A 19363-nucleotide genomic window follows, 5' to 3' on the forward strand; every position below is an offset into this window, starting at 1 on the left:
AGGTTGGTGTCACAGTCGAAGGACTGCCACTCGGCTGACTAGAAGCTCAATATGGAGAAAGTATGCAAAGTGTATCGTGGTGTTGGTTGGTGACCAGCCGGTGTCAGCTTCAGGAGTGTTGCAAAGCCTGCTCTGGAACGTGAAACGCTGCTGCTTGATTCAGAGCTATCATCTGCTACAGATTTCATGACAGTTGGCTTGACCTAGGGATATGAGGTGGTCAAAGCAGCAGGTAATTTTACGTAAGTTAGTACTTCTGAGCGCCAAGCTCTTACTACACTTTTCAGCCTTATTTTCAATGCAGGATATGGAACATCTAAGCATTCCTGTTGGTTGGAAGCTTGGTACATTTTTATGCGACCCTACGTTAGTGAAGCGCTCGGGCTGTCATGCACATGCGCCTGTATGGCGATGCGGCATGGCCTGCCACGTGAATAGTCAGCTAGTTAGAGTAGATGCCCATCGGGCGCCCTCAGGGCATGTTAGAAGAAAACAACTTCACTCACTACTTTGAACTCGTCTTTTGTTCGTCTTTTGCGCGTCTCTTTTGCGTCAGGCTGCGACCGTCTGACACGGGCAGTGGCAATAATGCAGTCTTTTAAGTGGCTGTTGCCTGGAGTTTTGCTCATTGGAACAGGGGACACCAAACTCGACAGGGCCTCGACACTCAAGAACTTGGTGCAACTGTTGTACTTACCTGGCAAGCCAGGCAATCTGATCGCCACATGATCACAGGCATTTTTAATTGAGTGGAGCCACTGTTGCCTTCAAATATATTTTATGTGCGCTCCCGGTCTGTCGCTCCGAGGCGGACTCAGCCTCAGGCTGCGCCTCGCCCAACGAACCTGAACAGAGCGGTGATTCCCACATATGGCTGAGCGAAATTGGGGCGAGAGGATCTCCCGCCTTGTCCGCCTGGAACTCTCGACGTTAAGTCATGTTGTGTCGCTAGCTAGCGAATGGGCGTGATCAGTCAAGATGGAGATCCCTTCATTGGCACCAGGATCTGCATATCGCCGTCTAGCAATCTTCCTTCTCCATGCCTTTATGCATCTGTCGTACGGGGCATTTCTTCAAAACACTGCTCTTCCAGCAGTATCAATGACTTTCCACAAAGGCTCCAACCTTTTGGCGAAATAAATTGTGAAGCGCTATTTTACTCCGAGCACTATCCATACCAAGACAAGCTCCAAATTACTACCATAGAGATCTAATATGCCCGATTATGTTGTGCCTGTCAAAGGTAGTAAGAGAGCAACGTTGGACGAGCTGTGGCAGCAAATCCTCATCCTAGAAGAACAACACAGTACCCGCAGCATGACCCGCAGAGTTGGCAAGAGTTTGCAACCATTGATCTTGTTTGTCGAGCGTTTCACTCCTGCGATTGATGTAGCGGTACAAGGCACGATCAATCCAGCAGCGCTTGCATGGGGTGCTATGCGCGCGCTTCTTATAGTGAGCCCTGAGGACCATCAATCCACCATAGAGTCGTACCAATACTTCATTTTTAGGTCTGTGGAGCGTTCGCACGGTATTTCGACAGACTTCTCGACGCCCTAGAGAACCTAGGCCGTACAGTCTCTATCTTTCAACGCTACGAACCATTGCTCGGTGGTGAGCCGAACTTTCGATCAGCACTTTCAATAGTGTATACCGACACAATCTCCTTCCTGGAAAAATCGCGACAAATATTTACAAGATCAGGTAAGCTCCAAAAGACGCCCCATATTACCAGTCTTACGGTGGGACAGGTTTTACTGTTTTATTCAACAGTTTATGGCAGGACTTCGACTCCCAATTCCAATGTACACTCAACAATATCAGTCGACATACCAAAACTTTGATGGACGAAACTACTTTAGCTTATCGAATTAGGTTAGATCGGATAGGGCAGGAGCAGAAGAATGAAACCTTGATCATTTCATCTAGTGTCAGTCAGACTGACAACAGACAAGTGGTATGTTCGCGACCAAAGCGCGAAATTTAATAATCTGACGCATTTGTTGAAGAGATCAGGGGTCTTGGAGTGGCTTTCGACTATAGACGTTTGGCAAGACCTGGATAGAGAAGCTTCAAAGCAACTGAAACCTAGCGGACATTGGTTTCTATCCGGCCAGGAGTATCAAGCATGGGCTCGTCCGCAAGCAAGCCGTTTGTGGGTATACGGAGCCGCAGGATCTGGAAAGACGGGACTGAGCACGAATATTATCAAGCATGTCCAGTTCTCTCTCGGCAGCAACGACGGTCTGGCTTTCTTTCATTGCGATCGTGGCAACGACAAAAAATCCTCTTGCCTGGCAGTCCTTTCAAGCTTGTTAGCTCAACTTTGCAGTCAACAAGACGAGATTCCACCGTCCATTCTGCGCGCCTTCAACGCAGCGAAACGTTTTGGAAGGTGTCGCATATCACCTGCAGACGCGCCATTGGAGCTGCTACAAAGAACCATTGCGCATTTTGACCATGTCTACATTGTCATCGACGGCATTGATGAAAGCAAAGAAACGAACAACATCCTTGACCAGACTTGCAATCTTGTTACCGGAGGCAACCGCAGTTCTGTCCTAATCCTCAGTCGAGACATGCCATGTATACGCTCAAGGATGTCGTGCTTTCCTTCAGTGGAGCTCAATGCTGCTAGCACCAAGGCCGACCTGGATGAATATATCCTAGCAGCAACAGCGGAACTCCACCAAGGAAGTCTTGTTTCAAAAACTGCGGCCAACATAAGCACTTGCTTGCGTGCCAATGCTCACGGGGTGTTTCTCTGGGCTCACTTGATGATATCGAAGCTTCAAGAAGCCATTACACCCAGCGAAATATCCAGTATCCTGCAAAGTCCTCCAATAGGTCTGGAAGCAGTGTTTCAAGAGACCCTACAAAGATTGCATAAGCAGTCGCTCAGTCGCCAGAGCTTAGCGAGGAAGACTTTTTTATGGGCATTATGTTCCTACCGCCCCTTGACATGGGCAGAACTGCAATGCGCTCTTGCGGTTGATTCTCATACGGAAACATTTGAGGCGTCAAAGAAACCCTTCCTCTCAGCAATCGTGGAGCTTTGTTCGCCGATATTGCAATATCAAGGGAAGACGAGCTCCCTAAGACCTGTCCATGCATCGGTATACGACTATTTCACCAATCCGCGATCCTGTGGAACCCTGGACGCACCAGATTTCTCCATCAGCAAACCAGCGAGTCACCGACAGATTGCACTTGAGTGCTTGACGACGCTTTCGATCGCCTGGAGCTCGGAGGACGCTGGCGGCGAGAGTCCTCTGTCGCCGCTGGTCGAGTACGCCTGTCTAAATTGGCCTGACCACCTTCTCTCCTCACCATGCGATGCTGAAGTCATGGACCGGTTAATCATGTTTTTGTCGTCCAAGTATCGGAGGCGGTGGATCACAAATTCACTATTCTGCCAAGCAGACGCCTTTATACTGCAAAACCTCTTCCTTATGCAGAAGCGCATCCTCGAATGGATGCCTCACAATACACAATCCGGAATACCAGATTACTTAGACTGGGCTTTTGACGTCCCGGAAATCCTTCTTAGTGGTGTTGAAGAGAGATCACAACAACTAGAGACTGGCATAGGTCAGACCAGCATTCCAAAACCAAAATTTGGTGTAAGCAATTTCGAACGACTGATGGTCGTGCGTGACCTATCCAGGCAATTCACCCAGACAGGCAAATTAGAAAGAGCCATCGATTTCTTCGAGAGTGTTCTTGCTGAGCACAAGAAGGCCAGAGATGAGCTGGAACATGAGATGCTCTGGGTTTTGAATACGCTAGGCATCCTTTACGATCAACAGGGACTCATTGAGCTTTCGGCACAATACCAGGAATTAGCGCTTTCCCTTGAGATTGTAGCACTGGGCCCCGACCATGTTGAAACCATTTGGACCAAAAACGAATTAGGACGTGTTTACCGGCATCAAGGTCGTTATGAAGAGGCGGAACGCATGCATCTTAACGTACTGAACATCCTCACATCGGCATCAGCAGACCCAGATCGAGATCTCGAAATTGCATGGACTCTCAGCACACTCGGTCGCGTTCATCGCAAACAAGGCCGATTCAATCACGCTATAACGGAGCTGACCAAAGCTTACCACATCCGAACCGAGTGTCTAGGGGGAAACCATCCTCATTGTCTATGGATTTTAGGCGACATTGGTCAGTGTCACTACGAGAGCGGGCAGCTCGATCCGGCGATCGAATTTCATCGCCAGGCGCTGACGGGACGAAACAAGGTGCTTGGCACAGACCATGCGGATACCTGCTGGACGATGAACAATCTCGGGATCGCGCTTGACGCGAAGGGTCCAGAATTTCGCGAAGAAGCACGAGCTATGCAAGAGAAGGCGCTGCGAGGACAGGAGTCTTTTCTGGGTAGGGATCATCCTCATACACTATGGACAAAAGACATACTCGAGCACTGGGACTAGTACCTAGGGAGGCGGCGCTGAAGAGGGGTTGTGCATCAGTGTCGTTGATTGGTATGTGAATATGGAGAAGATATTATATAAGCCTAGGTATCAGTAGCTGGGATTCAAAGCAGAAGTAATCGAGAATATATGGGATGATGGAAACAGCCATCTGCAAGTGCCCTGCCAGAAACGATCACAGGGCCCGCTGAAGATCGTGCTTGTGGTGATATTGTCCCAGGTTCAGATTAAATACTGATAAAGATGTAAAGACGACAAAAGAGAAGTAGAACTTGAATGTGCAATGGCAAGTGCCAAGACCACAAAAATCTCCTTGGTACGAAAAACGGGCCTCCAAAAGTTACGGCCACTCTAATTGAGTTCGCACCTTCCAAGAACTAATTTACACTCTCAATATGACTGTAACAGCTGAAGGACTGGACTGGGTTATTTATTGGCGAGACGAACGAAAAGGACAGGCGCACCATACGGTGGAGTATGAGTGAGAAGGAATAGGTTGGTCTTGATGAGTTAACAGAATAAATGAGGATAAATGTCCATCTTCAAGCAGAAAATGATCTTGAAAGCAGTGGACATATCTCCATCATGGCGGCAAAAATGTTGCACCGCAAGTGTGCCTGCCTGAAATTACGAATGTGCCCTTCTCGCTTGGATAGATCTACCCGGCGGTATATGCCTAGACCGTGACCATGGTTAGAAAAATAAATTAACTTGGCTGTGGTAAAATTGACTGATTGGATTCAGTTTTAGGATGAGGGTTGTGTAGACGCAACGGAAGTTAACCTAACAACTTGCCAAGCGAAGCACGCACGTGACATAAATTCATGACTCAAGGACTATGACTGGTTTCCATGGTGGAAAGAATTTTCGGACGCCTGAGAAGATGCCCAATGCTGTGAAGGCCAGAGACGGCGGCGCAGCAAATCAACACAGGAGGTTGTCTGAGAGAGAGGCGAAAGAGAGAAGAGGAATAACAGACGGAAAGAAAGGAAGACGTAAGGGATGAGGGAGCAGCAAACTCGAAGATGCGTTGCCTGGTTAGGCCGGACTAAACCTGGAGGAGCAGCTTAGTCTACAATAATAATACTAAACCCTTAGATCGGACAGAAACAATGAAGGCGTGTAGCTCTGACCGGAGTGGAGCGGAGACTATCCCGGACTCGGGCACAATAAGTACTGTAGGTAACCGCTGAAACGTGGCCCGGTGCTGCTATTCCAAACAGCATAGACCAAGGGAGCGATCGCAAATTGATAGATTTAGTATGACGAAGACGATGGGCTGGAAGTCGCCAACATTAAGGGGTGAACAGCATGATGGCTCCTCGTGTTTATGGTGTGCCATGACAATGAGAAGCATATGTTTAGTAGGGTGAAATGGCATAGTCTGGACCTTCTTCCTCTATCTGTCTGATAATGGACACAGCGACTTCGTTACGGAAATGTATGCCGCCAATCCACACATATCGTACTCTGCTAATCAGAACCACTCGTGTTCCCTCCTAAACAGATCAAGGTACAGAACTTAACTTCTGACCAGAATTGTCAACAGCGCCTTTCCTTGCAATGTAATTCCGCTCAATTCCCCGCTCTAGGCCTGCCCCTGCTGCCACCCCTACCCCCACCTCTAATCCCACGACGACCCCTATGCATCTCCACCCTTGCACGTCTGACAGCTGCCGGCCTTGGTGGTGATGGGGTAGAATCATCGTCGCTTGATTCCTCGGTTTCTTCTTCTTCCTCTTCGTTGCTCGCGCCGCTAGTTTCTTCCTCCTCCTCCTCATCATCTTCTTCCTCCTCGCTGCTACTATCGCTGCTGCTCTCATCATCTGAATCAATCACGACCCGTGCAGGTCGGTTGGCGAGGCGTTGCACCACAGGCGTTGGCTCCGTTGTGTCGCTACCATCATCTGACTCAGTAGATTCATCTGAACTGTTGCTGCCGTTTGTAACGGTCTCCATTTCACCATTGGTTGAGAGGTCTGACTCAAACGGTGGATACATGCCTTGATCTCGCGCTAAGATTGCTGCTCTGTGAAAACTAGTCGTGCTCTCGTCATCTTCGTCTTCGACGGCGGATGACATTTCCTCATCCTCGTCCACTGTCTCCGCGGTGTCCGTATTCCACCGCTGCTCATCGTATGGGTGCCTTTCTACAAATGCTGCCATCTCTGCGTCATCTTCATGATCAAGATGCCACCCCGGATGATCTTGATAGCGATGCCTCAACTCAGCCTCGACGGTTTCCGTATCTACCGTTGTAGCTCTGTCTTGTCGACCCAATCTATTCTCTCGTGCTGCTCGTCGAGCACGGCGTGCCGCTTGATCTCTTCTCACCCAGTCGCTAAAGTCGTCTCGCACCTGAGTAGGCTGCCCATCCAGAATGTGATTGTAGTAGTATGAACCGTCGATATCGGGGTCCGTCGTCGAGCTCTCGATGCTCACAACACTTGGAGTGCCCATAGTATCGTAGTCTTCACCATCTGAAAATCCTGTGTCTGCATAGCCGCATTGCCCACATTCTCCGTCTTCCATCTCCCATGCGCACCTTGGGCATCGCAGGACACCATCTTCCTCGTCGTGGATGGGTCCATAGAGTTGTACTCGAGCTTTGCTGAAAGCACCCTTGAACAAGCCAGGTTCGCCGTCTGTCCTCGTTGTCCGATCTGTCTCGATGAGCTGCGCTTCGATGCGTTTTGCCTCGTCGTGTTCGGCTGTTGTCTCATCCTCTGGGAGGAGTTCGACGCGGCTGATGAACATGTGGACAAGATCACGTAACTATGAAACGTCAGCAATAAACATATGTTTATCTGAGCTCTCGGAGAGGAGATTACCAGATAATTCGGCGAAGGTTGAATGGCGACGGCTGCACGACAATCCGGACAATTCTTCCGTTTCCTTCTGTTCGGAGCTCCACCGAACCAGCTTGTCAGGCACTAATAGCAGAATTAATTGTGTGCTGAGCTGCACTTGTATCGGAGGTACTCACCGAGTAGCAGTATGTATGACCACATCCTAGAGTGTAGGGTTCGTAGAGAGGCTTGATGCAGATTTTGCAGAGGACCAGATTCCTCATATCTTCGACATGGGCTTGAAACGTTTGAAGGAGCTAGGAAAGCATCAGCCTGAGTCTTTGACCGCTAGAGCTAGGTATAGAGTAGATCTTGATTGGATGTGATTCAGACATACCGACGCTGTACCTGCTACGGGACCTGGTAGTGAACGCATTGCGCTGGTTGAGGTAATGGCACCCATTGCGGGCGGAGATGACAGATTCTGTAGTTTGCTTATTTCAGCGCTCTTGACAGGCACCACCTAAACTGCCGTACTGCTGGGGGATTAAACTAAGACATATGACCAGTCTCGAGGGGTCGTTCTGTAGATATGGCAAGATTTTGGAAGGGTGCTGGTCGAGTTTTGAAGTTGGGCGTAAGTTAGTAGGGAAGTCCTGGCCCGTAAGGCTGGGGGTGGAGCTGCACTGCTGAGCCCACGGAAGTCTGGATCCCCAGAGCAGAGGAATGGGCCCTGATCAGCCTCTCTCTCGGAGAAGAGCTTAGAAGCTTGCTCACACTCTTTGCCCTGGTTAGAACTGGGGATAAGGCTCTCTTGTTTTTGAATTCAGAGATGCTCTAATTTACTAGATACATTACTCCTGCAACCAACACGCGCCCCCACTAAAATCGGGTCTGCCATCATAATGCATACCAACCCATTCGCGTTAGCTTAATGCCAATACTTGCCAAGACCTCGCCTCTCATCCTTTTCAGACTTTGGAAGTGATTTCAAGTGATGACAGGGACGACAAAGTGCCTCTTTGCTCACAGAGAACGTTAGGTAAGCTGTCGACGACTCCAGAATGCACTGAATATCAGAACGGTTTGTTATGTGTACGACGGCATCAGAAAACTTTGGTAAGGTGCTTTTGGGAGATTAGGGCACTTCAAAGCTCGGGACCCGTCTACTACTACTAAGTAGTAGGCAAAGAATATTGCTTGAAATGAATTCAGCAAAGCACATTCAGCAAACCCGTAAGCATCCACAAAAGCACAAGCATCAATGCAAATTTCTGAGCAACAGCGCATCTTATCATCCGCTTCTCACAGTGCCATAGGAATGCTGTCAGCAACACGCTGGTTAAGCAAAGAAAGATTCCATCATCTTGTCATGTCACCTTGTTTCCACACCTCACAACTCACACAGTTTCACTTGCAACCGCAGTACGAGCCTTCTTGCGAGATTTTTCCTTCAGGTCAGAAGATAAGAGATGACTGTCATCGCAGAAACCTTTGGTGACCTTGCTTTCTTCGAGCATTTGTTGATCCATCTTTGCCAAGAACTCTTCCTGCTCCTTGACGAACTTCTTCATGGCACATATATCAAAACCACGGTGGGTACGCTTTTGTTCCTGCATTTCCTTTAGCTTTTTTCGGATTCGTTCCTCAAGCATTTCCAGGCGGTATTCACTGTATTGGAAGTACAGCTCAGGGAGGTTCGATACACCGCGAACGGTCGTGAGAACAGTGTCGTCTTTGATAGCGGCAGATTTTGGGCGGAAAGAGGTAACCATTGTGATGCGTTCAGTAGTACCGAATGCGCGGAGAGCTTGATGCTCAATGTATCGGCCTTGCAGAACAACAGCACATCCCTGTCAGGAATCAGCAAATCTGCCATTCAGTTGTGAGACTGGGTGATTTACCATTTGTGGACCTCGGACCTTCATGATCTCTCCAGTACCAGTTCTGAGAGCCGTCTCGCCACCGATCATGTTAGTGCACTCGCTCAGCATGAGGACACAAACGAACGGATAGCTGTCGGTATGCCAGTCAACGATTGGATTGTCATCCTCCCATGGACAACCTGCGACACCTTCGTCTGCTTCCCGAGACTTCTTTTCAGCAAAGGCAGCAATGCTTTCGTGCTTCTGCTCCTCGCTCTGCATGGAGATGTTGATGTGACCAATCTCAAAGTCCATCTGAGGAACGAGATCGACACCTGCGACTTCAGAGATGATGGCAAGGGTCTCTGGGCTCTTCCATGCGTCGTACACAAATGGTGCGTAACTATTACAGTCAGTATATACCTTTCTATCATGCAAAGCTGCAGTGCTTACTCTGGTGCAAAGCCTCGAAGCTGACACTGAGATAGGTTGCTTGAGTACTGGCAATTCTCCCAGACCCGTGTGCTGAGGACTTCGGCTCTCATTCGCTGGATGGCTTCTGGAGTGAAAAGTTGAAAGGGCTCCGACACAGCTACGGCAGAGACACCTGTATCGTCCGGTAGACCCAAGTCTTTCATAGTGAATACCTTGGAGGGTGGTTTGAAGCTGAGGTGATCAGCAGGATTGAAAGCAACCTTCACTGGCGGCGCCATGTTTGACATATCAATGAGTGGACTGTCTGAAGAATATTTTCTTTTTGAAGATGTGGACGACTCAGGGATAGTAGGAGAAGGGTTGTCAAGGTGGAGAGTATCAGTGATGGAAGGTGAAATGGTAAGAATGTCAGCGGAGGCCATGTTGCCAGCTTGATATACTTCTTCAACTTCCCAGAACCGCTAGCGAACACGACTGAAGGGAAGGTTGATGCTAAGCACAGTTTAATTGGAAGCACGTGGACCTGGTTAAGGTGTGGAAATTGTTCTGGTGACAAGATATCTTGTGTCTCCACAAGGAATTCCAAGGTGGATGGTATCTTATATACCCACCACCTCCTCTAGAGCCCCCGGATGGGCAGGGTATGGCCGTTCATCCCATTACGAATTTGAGCATTGACGAAGAAAGCAGAGAACCACTAGCAGGTTGCCTCGTCGACTTCTACTCACTTGAACCAATTCAGATTCAGTATCACACGATAGTGCTTCACACCTTGCAGAAGTCGAACCAACTTGATCTCTACCAGCACTGCCGACAGGCAAGGAGTGTGGAGGGGCACGGTGATGGAGAGAGACGTGGAAGAATCGTCAGGCCTGTTATCTTATCGTGTATCATGCTTCTGATAGACTACCCATAAGTTAAACTATTAGACTTTGGGAGCGACCAAAAAGCAGCCAACAGAAGACGAACAGTTCATCTGTTGCAACATAATTTCAGGCTATATGCGACGCCGCTCTTTGCATGCTGACCTTTCAAAGGAAATTGTTTCTTTCTTTGGTTTGGCATTCATACTATCATTGTCAAACTATGAGAAATCAGCCGTGGAGGCCTCACATGTTGTCTGGTCACTGTTAGGGCATAAAGGGACGAATGCACCATACATCACCAGCTTCTCAAAGTCACGATCATGCGAATCGGTGATCAGTGACGCCTCTCAGCAGACACGAAATATTCAAAAAGATATTTCTTCCATAGGCTCCATAGCTAAGAGCAGAGATGGACTCACTGAATTCCCAGAAGCAGTGTGCAAGTTTTTCCATCCTGCTACAAGATGAAATGGCCTCCCATAAGGCTTGAAAAGTCATCCTCAATCCGTCGTCAAGAAGCCTAATCGGGCATCTTACGATTCTTATCCGGGATCTGGATTGTGGCTTCCACCAACCGTAATTTGATGGAACTTATGACCGGATACGGAAGGCCTGGATGTGCCACGACCCTTGCTTGTCATGTCTCCCACGTACATCCATGTTCAGGGCAGCGAAGACTAGTGACTAGATGTTAGGGCGCTGGCAGCAGGTTGGGAATGGGAGATGGGGATCTCGCTCACGCTTAACGGCGGGGACAACGGTTAGCCACCAGTCAAAGAGGGGACACAAGGCTAATCATAGAAATAATGCGGACTACGGGATACTAATATCGACAATGTCATTGTGATTCTTTCTTCCTCGGTGGCCCACTTCTGCCCCCTCACCTGACAAAGAAAAAATGACAAGCAATTCTCACATTACTCGATAAGTCCCCCACCCGGCTAATGAGACACCCCTGGTAATGAGACACCCCACTCAATTCGCATACCCACCACATTATAGCTATCCTTGCTATTCTACTGCTTCAAATTGACTAAATACAGTGGTCATCTGATCAATTGTCATATTGATCACCTTATTAGCCGTTTTACGGGCCTCTGCAGCCAAATCCCGGGCCTCTGTCAGCTTCTGACGCCTGGCCTGCTCCTCCTGCGCTGCCATAATGCTCTCAATGTTGGCAAACATCTCATTGCTATCTGTAACAGCTACTTTTTGCTTCTTTGTATTGATCTCATCTAATTTAGTGGCCTGTGTGTTTATTAGGTCCAGATTGCGTACATTAGCCACATGAAATTGATCAAAAGCCTTAGCTGTTTTTTCAAACAAAATGCGCACTTTCTGAGAGCATTTCTGCGTCTGTAATAGTCTATTTTGACTTAAAACAAGCTGGCGTCGATTCTCCGGGGTCTTGAGTACCTCTAGAGTATCATCAATAGCGCTATGTAGACGCTTTTTGGGTGTCTTTGGCGTACAAGAATCCTGTGAGATTTGACTGGATTTTAGTACCTTTTGTGGATTCCAAGGTATCAAACCAGTTCCTCACCAGCCTGCTCTGATATAGATCTCTTTTAGAGCATCCTGCCTTGCTTGGTTGTAGTATTTGACGAAGCGGATTTTCTTGATTGGTGCAGCATTCTCATATTTAGCCAACTTCTCAATCTGCGCTCTATATGACGATTTGAGACGCGAAAATACAGCCAAATCAAGAGGCTGTAGAACATGGCTTGAATGCGCAGGCATATAGAGCAATCGAATGTTGTTTTGGAAACAAATCCACATGAAATCAGTTGGTATATAGCTACCCTGGTTATCCATTAGCAGAATTCTGTTGGCGCCAGTAATCTTGGGCTGCGTATAAGGGATGAAAATCTGTTGTAACCATCTCTTGCTTATATCATTAGAGGTCCAGCCTCTTTCTGATGTAGTATAATGCCAATCAGGAACAGAATAAGCCTCAAACCACGAACTCTGTATGTTTTTGCCCTTGAAAATCACAAGGCATGGAATTGATCTTCCTGCAGCAGATATTGTCTCAACAGTAGATACCCATTCGCGGTTTTCAGGGCTCTTTTTGTATGTACGAGAGGTAGCAGAACGACCTAGTACTTGTTGATGGGCAGAGCTGCCCAGGGCCAGTCCAGTTTCATCCATATTCCAGATATCTTCATCTGCAACCTTGTATTCTTTGCGTACGCGTCGGAATAGCTCAAAAAAGGTCCTTAAGCTATCTGCTTTCGTGTTTTCGATTCGTAGGACCTCTATCTTCCTACCCAGTTTGGACCGAATAGCTGGTTGACGCGTCAAAAAGCGCTGTAGCCAATGATGCCCTATGCGTCCAGAGGCGCCAGATTCTTGCGAAATACGAGAGGCCATTGCTCGTACGGTATTGTGGGTAGGGGCATGCCCTTCCATTTCTAAATGGAGTATCCATTGTACCAACTCTTGCTCCTGTTCAGGACTCAATAGCTGCTGTGAATTGCGAGCTATTTGCTTCCCAATGCCCCCATTTTGGCGGCGGCGGAGGGTTTCTGCAGATAGGCTAAATTTCTTGGCTACTGCGCGTAATGACGCGTTTGGATCAGTAGATAGCTCAGTTAGGGCCTCAGCAATGCGAGTTTCGAATGGGGAGTCCATATCTGACCAGTTGGTGGAGATAATGCGCGTTGAATGTGGTGGGTATGCCGATTGAGTGGGGTGTCTCATTACCAGGGGTGTCTCATTAGCCGGGTGGGGGACTTAGCGTTTCGTACTCGTCAAAAGAGATCAGCAACAATTGAAGGTGGGATCTGCCGTGCTTATCGATAACGTCGAAGTTGTGAAGGTGCTTGCATGCCAAGACTTGTCATCTCTGCAGATTGGTGCTAGCTCACAACCGAGTTAGCTTCGTGTGCACCGGAGCCTCATCGCCATGTTGCTGTTCATCAAGAGTTTCGAAGCTCGAGATGTCGACTACCACCCCGGAGGAGAAGAAGGAGGAAACTACAGCAGAAAGGGGGCCGGACGCATGGCAGAAGGTTGAGAATCAATTTACAAGGTCAGTGATTTCCAGAATTAAAAGCTCCAAGCTGACCCTATTCACAGCAAACGCAACTCCGAATACTTTGACCCGTGTCAAGAGTTCGCCAGCAAAAGTATCAGATGCCTGCACCGGAACGGGGGCGATAGGGAGATGTGCACCGACTATTTCCAGTACGTCCAGAGTCCTTTCCCGCCAATGCAAAGCTGCCTACAGAAACAGCCAGATCTTGCAAGACCTCAATGCGAGAGGAAAGAGAACGAGCGGGAGTACTTACTGACGACATCTTACTACAGAGCATATCGGGACTGCAAGAAAGAATGGGTATGTGCTATTGATCACCTCCTCAAAGGCACATTTCATGTGAACATGACAGCTTACACCATTCGCAGACATTACGGCGAAAGGAAGCTATGAACACAGCTGGGGGCTCTTGGATCTGGAAATGAGATCGAGCAACAGACTACACAGAGCTTGATAATAAGAACACAAGGTCTGCGTAGAAGCACGTCGAAGTTCTACCCCAATCCCGGCTGATCCTGATAACTCGATCGATCACAGACCAGCCAGCTAGCCGCCTTAACCTCACATCATGCTTGTCACCAGGCTCAGCGACGGAAGTATCACAGATGCTTCAAGGATGTTGCGAGGAGCGAAATCGGTTTCTTTCAACCATGTACAACAGAATCCAGCCAACATATAGGAAGTGTACAAGTTTAGTGCTAGGGATGCTGTAACCCCTTCGCCCAATGTACGATAAACAAGATCTAATGTCATCCTTGAGTGTAGCTAGTGGCCGCATTATAACCTCGATCTAGTCGCTTGACATGCATCTTGAAGTGCCACATGTTGACTCCATCGCTCGCCTCGTACTTATCAGGTAGATCCTAGACACTAAATCCGCACCCTCAAATCCCTGCTTATCTCAAATTCGACAGACTCCTTCCAACCACACACCAATGGCCGTAAGGCACCTCCAGCTTATCCTCTTTCCTCTTGATTGTGGGACGGAGCGTATCGATTGCAACAGTCACTAGGCGCAGGACGGCTTGTGATCGTCACCCTTCGAATACCGCTCCATGGCAGATGTCTCCGAGCGTCGATTGCGCCCCATTCAAGAAGCGGTTGAAAGTCAGAATTGGAAACAAGCCTTGCAGCTATGTGAGAAGTGGCATAAGAAAGGCGAGAAGTCTGATAGATTCCAGGTGCTGTGATTTCGAGCTTCCTCTTCGAGGTTTATTACTGCCAACACAATTCGCTGATGCATGTTCTGCTTTTAGGCACTACGAGCATATGTGCTTGCAAAGCAACAAGACATAGGTTCTACGAGACGAGGACGAGATGAGATTGTACAACTTTGCAATCGTAGCCCTGCTATCACAGACCTCGACACCATCTACCAGATCCAAATTGCTTTGAACGACTTGGGGATTGAGGACGATGGAGGACGAAGACTCTGGGAAAGAGCTGCAGCTGCAAGACCAGAGGACAAAGATATTGCCATAACTTGGCTCGACGAGGCCATTAATCGATGCGACTGGCAAAGCGCTCAAAAGGTGTGACAAGAATGGTCTCTCGAATTGGAAAGAGAGGGAGCTGATGAGGGGCTGTTGGACAGGCCACCATGGCTCTTCGAAGGAGTTCGCCGAAAGAACGCAACTACGAGTTCTGGTCAATTCTCATGTGCTACTTGCTATACCAAGATCAGTCCGTCTCGGAGAAGGAGAAGAATATGTTCGGTGCTCTGGCCTACCGACTGCTCGCAAAAGCTGCTGAAGCCGTAGCACAAGATAAGGTAACAGACCGGTAGGACAATTTAACTCCAGCCATTGACACTTGTGAGCAGGAAGAATTGCTGAGTGCTGGGAAGGCCATAAAAAGCCCCGAAGAGCTCTCACTTCTGGTCCGAGTCTATCTCAATACTGGCCACGTCCGTGAAGCAAAAGACCTGTTAATGGACAGCAAAACTCTGGGTCCACAATCTGCCATCTTCAAGCTCGACCACGATCTTCACAGATCATTACAGCTGGAAGTGCTTCGAGCATCAGAGGACTGGCCAGCGGTCCTAACCGAGCTCCGATCGGCGGTGCAAGAGCCCTCTCCCGAGAATGTTCAAACCAGCAGAATGTTTGACATCCTTTTGGATGCTGGCGAGCAGAAAGACAATCTCAAGTAAGCTCCCCAATGTATGATTCGTGTTTAGGTTGCTGACCTGATCAGCTTTTTGTCAGAAATGCGGCAGATTTTGAATGATGGTCTAAATGTTCATTCAGATTCTCGAGATCTCAAATATGGCATGATACGATTGCTCCAGCTACAACAGGCACAGGATCATTGTACTGCCGATGAACTCCTGGGCGCTTGCAAGCAATATTTTCTATCGCGATGCGAGCAGCTGTCCTGTTTCGATGAGCTTCAAAGTCCCCTGGGAGTACTCGAAGCCAGATATCAGCAAGAACTCATCGATTATGCAGGAGATCATATGAAAACCAATCTGGAGTTGGCGGCTGCCTCTATCGTCCCACTTCTGAATGTTCTGAAATTGGAGTATTGCTTCCTCATAACACCGAACATGACCGCCCAGCCCGCTCGTGACTTTGGTTGCAAAGTCGTAGGCGCCTATCGAGACCTATGCATTACGAAGAGAGATTCAGGCGAGCCAGGTGCTCAGTTGGCTATGCTTGCTAGCATGGCGTTGCTTCGAGGAAGCCAAGCAGTACAAGAGGGCATAGTCGACTGCAACCTGCAAAATGCTTCTCATTTGCAAGCCGCCTTTCTACTACACTACTGTTTAAAAAGATCGAGAGATAGTTATCCGACCCTAGTCGTGCTCACACGTTTGTCCACATTGTTGGGAGCGATCTCCATTTCAGCTACCTGTTTCAAGAAACTAAGCATAAAGAACCTGCAATGGGAAAATGCCGGGCATCTCTTTCTTACCCGACTGTCTACCATCCATCCTCACCGATCAAAGGATATGGAGGGGACCTTTGATCCGCTTCAGTTGCTTGATCTTGCAATGGCCGCCAACGCCAAATCTGTGAGGTCCGTCAGGAGGCTCATCATGGTTGGACTGAACAACAAGAGCTATGTCAATGTTATGGAGACTATCGCGTTGAGGGATGATCTGAAAAGAAGTTTCAGTAAACAGATGTCTTGCATAGAGAGTGCCCGTACCAAACGGCTGCGGGACATTTTAGATTCTGAGAAAGAGTCTGTATTGTCGGGTAAGGCAAAAGTCGTAGCTCAAACATGCTTAGGATGATACGTTTTCTAATGCCACAACAGGACTGTTCGTGGACCGTCGAGATTTCAGCTTCATTCCGTCTTTTGGACATTCAAGTCGCAAGCCATTCTCCCACTACCTGGAGACTGGGCCACGACCAAAGGTGTGTAGCAGATCGCACTCGAAGATATACTTTTCGCTAACAGCAACACAGGACGGATGGCTCTGCGTTATGAAAATCTGCGGCGCTATCATGGATCTTTTAGAGGAGGCATATCACGAGCCTCAGACAATCGCACCAGACAATGTGCAAGAACTAGCCTCCGTCATACCCAACATCCCCAAACTACTGAAAGCATTTTCTGCGCAGCTTACCAACAGCGAGATCAGCAACTGCAATTATCAGTACCACCTAGGCAGGGCATTGACGCTTCGTCTTCTCTACCACCAACAACAACCACCTCCCGCACCAGAGTCTCACAAAGCCGAGTTCGACAACGCCGTTGAGTCCATCCAAGACTGGCTCAATACTACATCAGAAGAACTCAAAGAGCGTCCTTTCAATCACAGTACCGTGATCTCGATGGTAGGATCCCCCATCGCACCAACGTGGGAATACCTTCACTCGGCCTTCTCCACCCTCGAGTCCCTACAAGCAACAACCCTCTTTCTAGCAGGACAAGCCAAGGCCTCGAAGACGAAGTCGAAAGTCAAGAACCCGTTCACGCTTCCCGCTGACCAAGCAAAGGGAATTCGGGAATTGGTCGAGCAGGTCGAGAAGGACATGCACCATTCCGCGAGGACGATGAAGGGAAATCTGAATGCTTCGGGGGTGCTGGGTGGGATGGTTGATGTGGTGTTTGGCAGAAGTGCGGAGAATGATGGTAGCACAGGTGGTAGCCATGGTCAAGGTCAAGAAGAGGGGAAAATAGGAGGAGGAGGGGGGGTCACCGCCTCATTCGGAAAGCAGCTAGAGAAATTGCCGGATGCGGAAACGGTGGCGGAGGAGTTTTGCGGCGAGGTCAGGCAGAGCTGGGAGGATGCGCTGGACGGGGTGCTGAGTGTTAGGGTGAAGAGGTATAAATGACCAGGAGAGAAATAGAGATTCGTTCTGGCCTAGAGGAGGGAGGACGAGTGGGAACGAATGATATGTCGAGGTTCTTGTATTGCAAAAAAAGCATCGACTGTGGATGCAGACGGGTTCGTTGTTTCTTACCATGTCCATTCGCGCGGTTCATGCACTCGCAAAGTGTCAATACTCCTTCTCCTTCTCCACATACCGTAATGAACCCATAACCCATCTTCCGCAGTACGCAGCCACAACCCCACCAAACCACCCGTACAGATCATAGAAACCCGTGCCTCGGAACATGCCCATGCGCATACATATGCCAGCACACCGAGAGCAGAATCCGCTCAAGAACATTACAGTATCCACCCTACCTATTTCGAATTAGCAAAAAAGAACAAACAGAATACATCAGCCTTCCATCATCGGAATACGAGACGAGACGAGACGAGACGAGACGAGAGGAAACGATGGCACTACGTTAGCGGAAAGAATGCCCCTCTAACACATCCTATGTAGATATCTAGCGTGTAAATAGTATGCAGGTGGAGGGTGAAAGGCGGGAGGGTGATGGCTGAGGGTTGGTCCGGTTAGCTAGCTGGTGTGAGGTGATGGATAGAGTCTTTTATTTTCTCTCTCTCTCTCTCTCTCTCTCTCTTACTAAAGACTCAAGTCCTGAAAGATGGATGAAAGTGTGGGGTGAGGAACGAGGAACGAAGATGTGGGAAAAGACGCTTTCCCCGGGTGTGGCTACTGCGGGGTCAGTTATTAATATTTATCGGGCATGGAGTCCATTGTTTTTTTTCCTTGCTGCTGCTGGTGCTGCTGCTGGGGGTGGATGAAGGGTGAGGAATAGAATGGAATAGAAAGGAGGCCCCTTCCTCGTGTGTAGGCTGGAAGGGCTAACTACTGTTTCTCTGAGCTTTGCTTTGGTTGTCGCTTGCTGCTGATCCTTCTATGCTTATTAGATTAGGTGGAGGTGTGTGTCCGATGCACGCGCGCGAGGTGGGTAAAAGCACTGATGATTAAGTTTATATAATATATACCCAGGATTAGCTATCTCCCTTTTCCCTTTTCCCTTTTCCCTTTTCCCTTTTCCTTTTTGCCTTTTCCCATTTCCCATTTCCCATTTCCCATTTTCCTTTTTCCTTTTGTCCGGCGACAATGGCGTGAGCCTGTCTGTGTTATGCTGCTGACTTCTAGTTAACCAAGAGAAACGAAAAGACAAGACCAGACAACCTAGATGCCAACCCGGCTATGCATCACAAAACCAACTCCTTCCCAAGGGAGAATGCCCCAAAAGGGCAATTGAAAGCCTGGGCCACTTGCTCAAGAGGACACTTCCGCCACCACAACACCTTGCCCCTGCTGCAGCTTTTGTTCTTCTTCCCTCACCCGGAGGAAGTTCACGATATCCTCACAAGCATCGCGCAACGTCTTCTCCGTCTTCCACTGCAGCTCTTCCTGACTCCTGCCCGCCATGGCAACGCAAGACCCCACGTCCCCCGCTCTCCTTCCCACCGCCTTCCTCGGGATCGGTTTCTGGCTCACCGTCTCCATGGCCTCGACGACATCGGTGACTGAATTGCCATTTCCCGTCCCGAGGTTGAAAGTGCGGAAGTTTTCTCTCAGCTCCCCCTTCGTTGCGGTGG

At 48.8% G+C, this 19363-nt stretch overlaps 5 protein-coding genes across 5 annotated transcripts in view; 2 read left to right on the forward strand and 3 right to left on the reverse strand.

Annotated features, from left to right (window-relative positions):
- Positions 1-1215: 1215 nt before the first annotated feature.
- On the forward strand, positions 1216-4445 carry EPUS_03281 (uncharacterized protein; the record flags this gene model as incomplete). The annotated part of the gene is made up of 3 exons (XM_007805105.1): positions 1216-1511; positions 1876-1957; positions 2010-4445. The coding sequence occupies 3 exons, from the start codon at positions 1216-1218 to the stop codon at positions 4443-4445; spliced, it is 2814 nt and encodes a 937-aa protein (XP_007803296.1).
- Positions 4446-6020: 1575 nt separating this feature from the next.
- EPUS_03282 (uncharacterized protein) lies at positions 6021-7697 on the reverse strand (the record flags this gene model as incomplete). The annotated part of the gene is made up of 4 exons (XM_007805106.1): positions 6021-7220; positions 7277-7378; positions 7432-7551; positions 7632-7697. 4 exons carry the CDS (start codon positions 7695-7697, stop codon positions 6021-6023), a joined length of 1488 nt encoding a protein of 495 aa, XP_007803297.1.
- Positions 7698-8634: 937 nt separating this feature from the next.
- Positions 8635-9956, reverse strand: EPUS_03283 (uncharacterized protein; the record flags this gene model as incomplete). Its single annotated transcript, XM_007805107.1, has 3 exons — positions 8635-9087; positions 9139-9502; positions 9553-9956. 3 exons carry the CDS (start codon positions 9954-9956, stop codon positions 8635-8637), a joined length of 1221 nt encoding a protein of 406 aa, XP_007803298.1.
- A 3386-nt stretch (positions 9957-13342) lies between these two features.
- On the forward strand, positions 13343-17729 carry EPUS_03284 (uncharacterized protein; the record flags this gene model as incomplete). Its single annotated transcript, XM_007805108.1, has 9 exons — positions 13343-13434; positions 13482-13589; positions 13713-13740; positions 14697-14972; positions 15035-15211; positions 15263-15588; positions 15637-16643; positions 16705-16805; positions 16857-17729. The coding sequence occupies 9 exons, from the start codon at positions 13343-13345 to the stop codon at positions 17727-17729; spliced, it is 2988 nt and encodes a 995-aa protein (XP_007803299.1).
- A 1311-nt stretch (positions 17730-19040) lies between these two features.
- The window catches only part of EPUS_03285 (uncharacterized protein), a gene marked incomplete at both ends in the record, with an annotated part of 1338 nt that continues 1015 nt past the window's right edge, over positions 19041-19363 (reverse strand). The window contains one exon of the mRNA XM_007805109.1: positions 19041-19363. This exon is cut by the window's right edge and continues 1015 nt beyond it. Coding sequence (XP_007803300.1) covers positions 19041-19363 — 323 coding nt within the window.

This window comes from Endocarpon pusillum (genome assembly GCF_000464535.1).
Source record: "Endocarpon pusillum Z07020 unplaced genomic scaffold scaffold4044, whole genome shotgun sequence".
In the NCBI taxonomy this organism is placed as follows: domain Eukaryota; kingdom Fungi; phylum Ascomycota; class Eurotiomycetes; order Verrucariales; family Verrucariaceae; genus Endocarpon; species Endocarpon pusillum.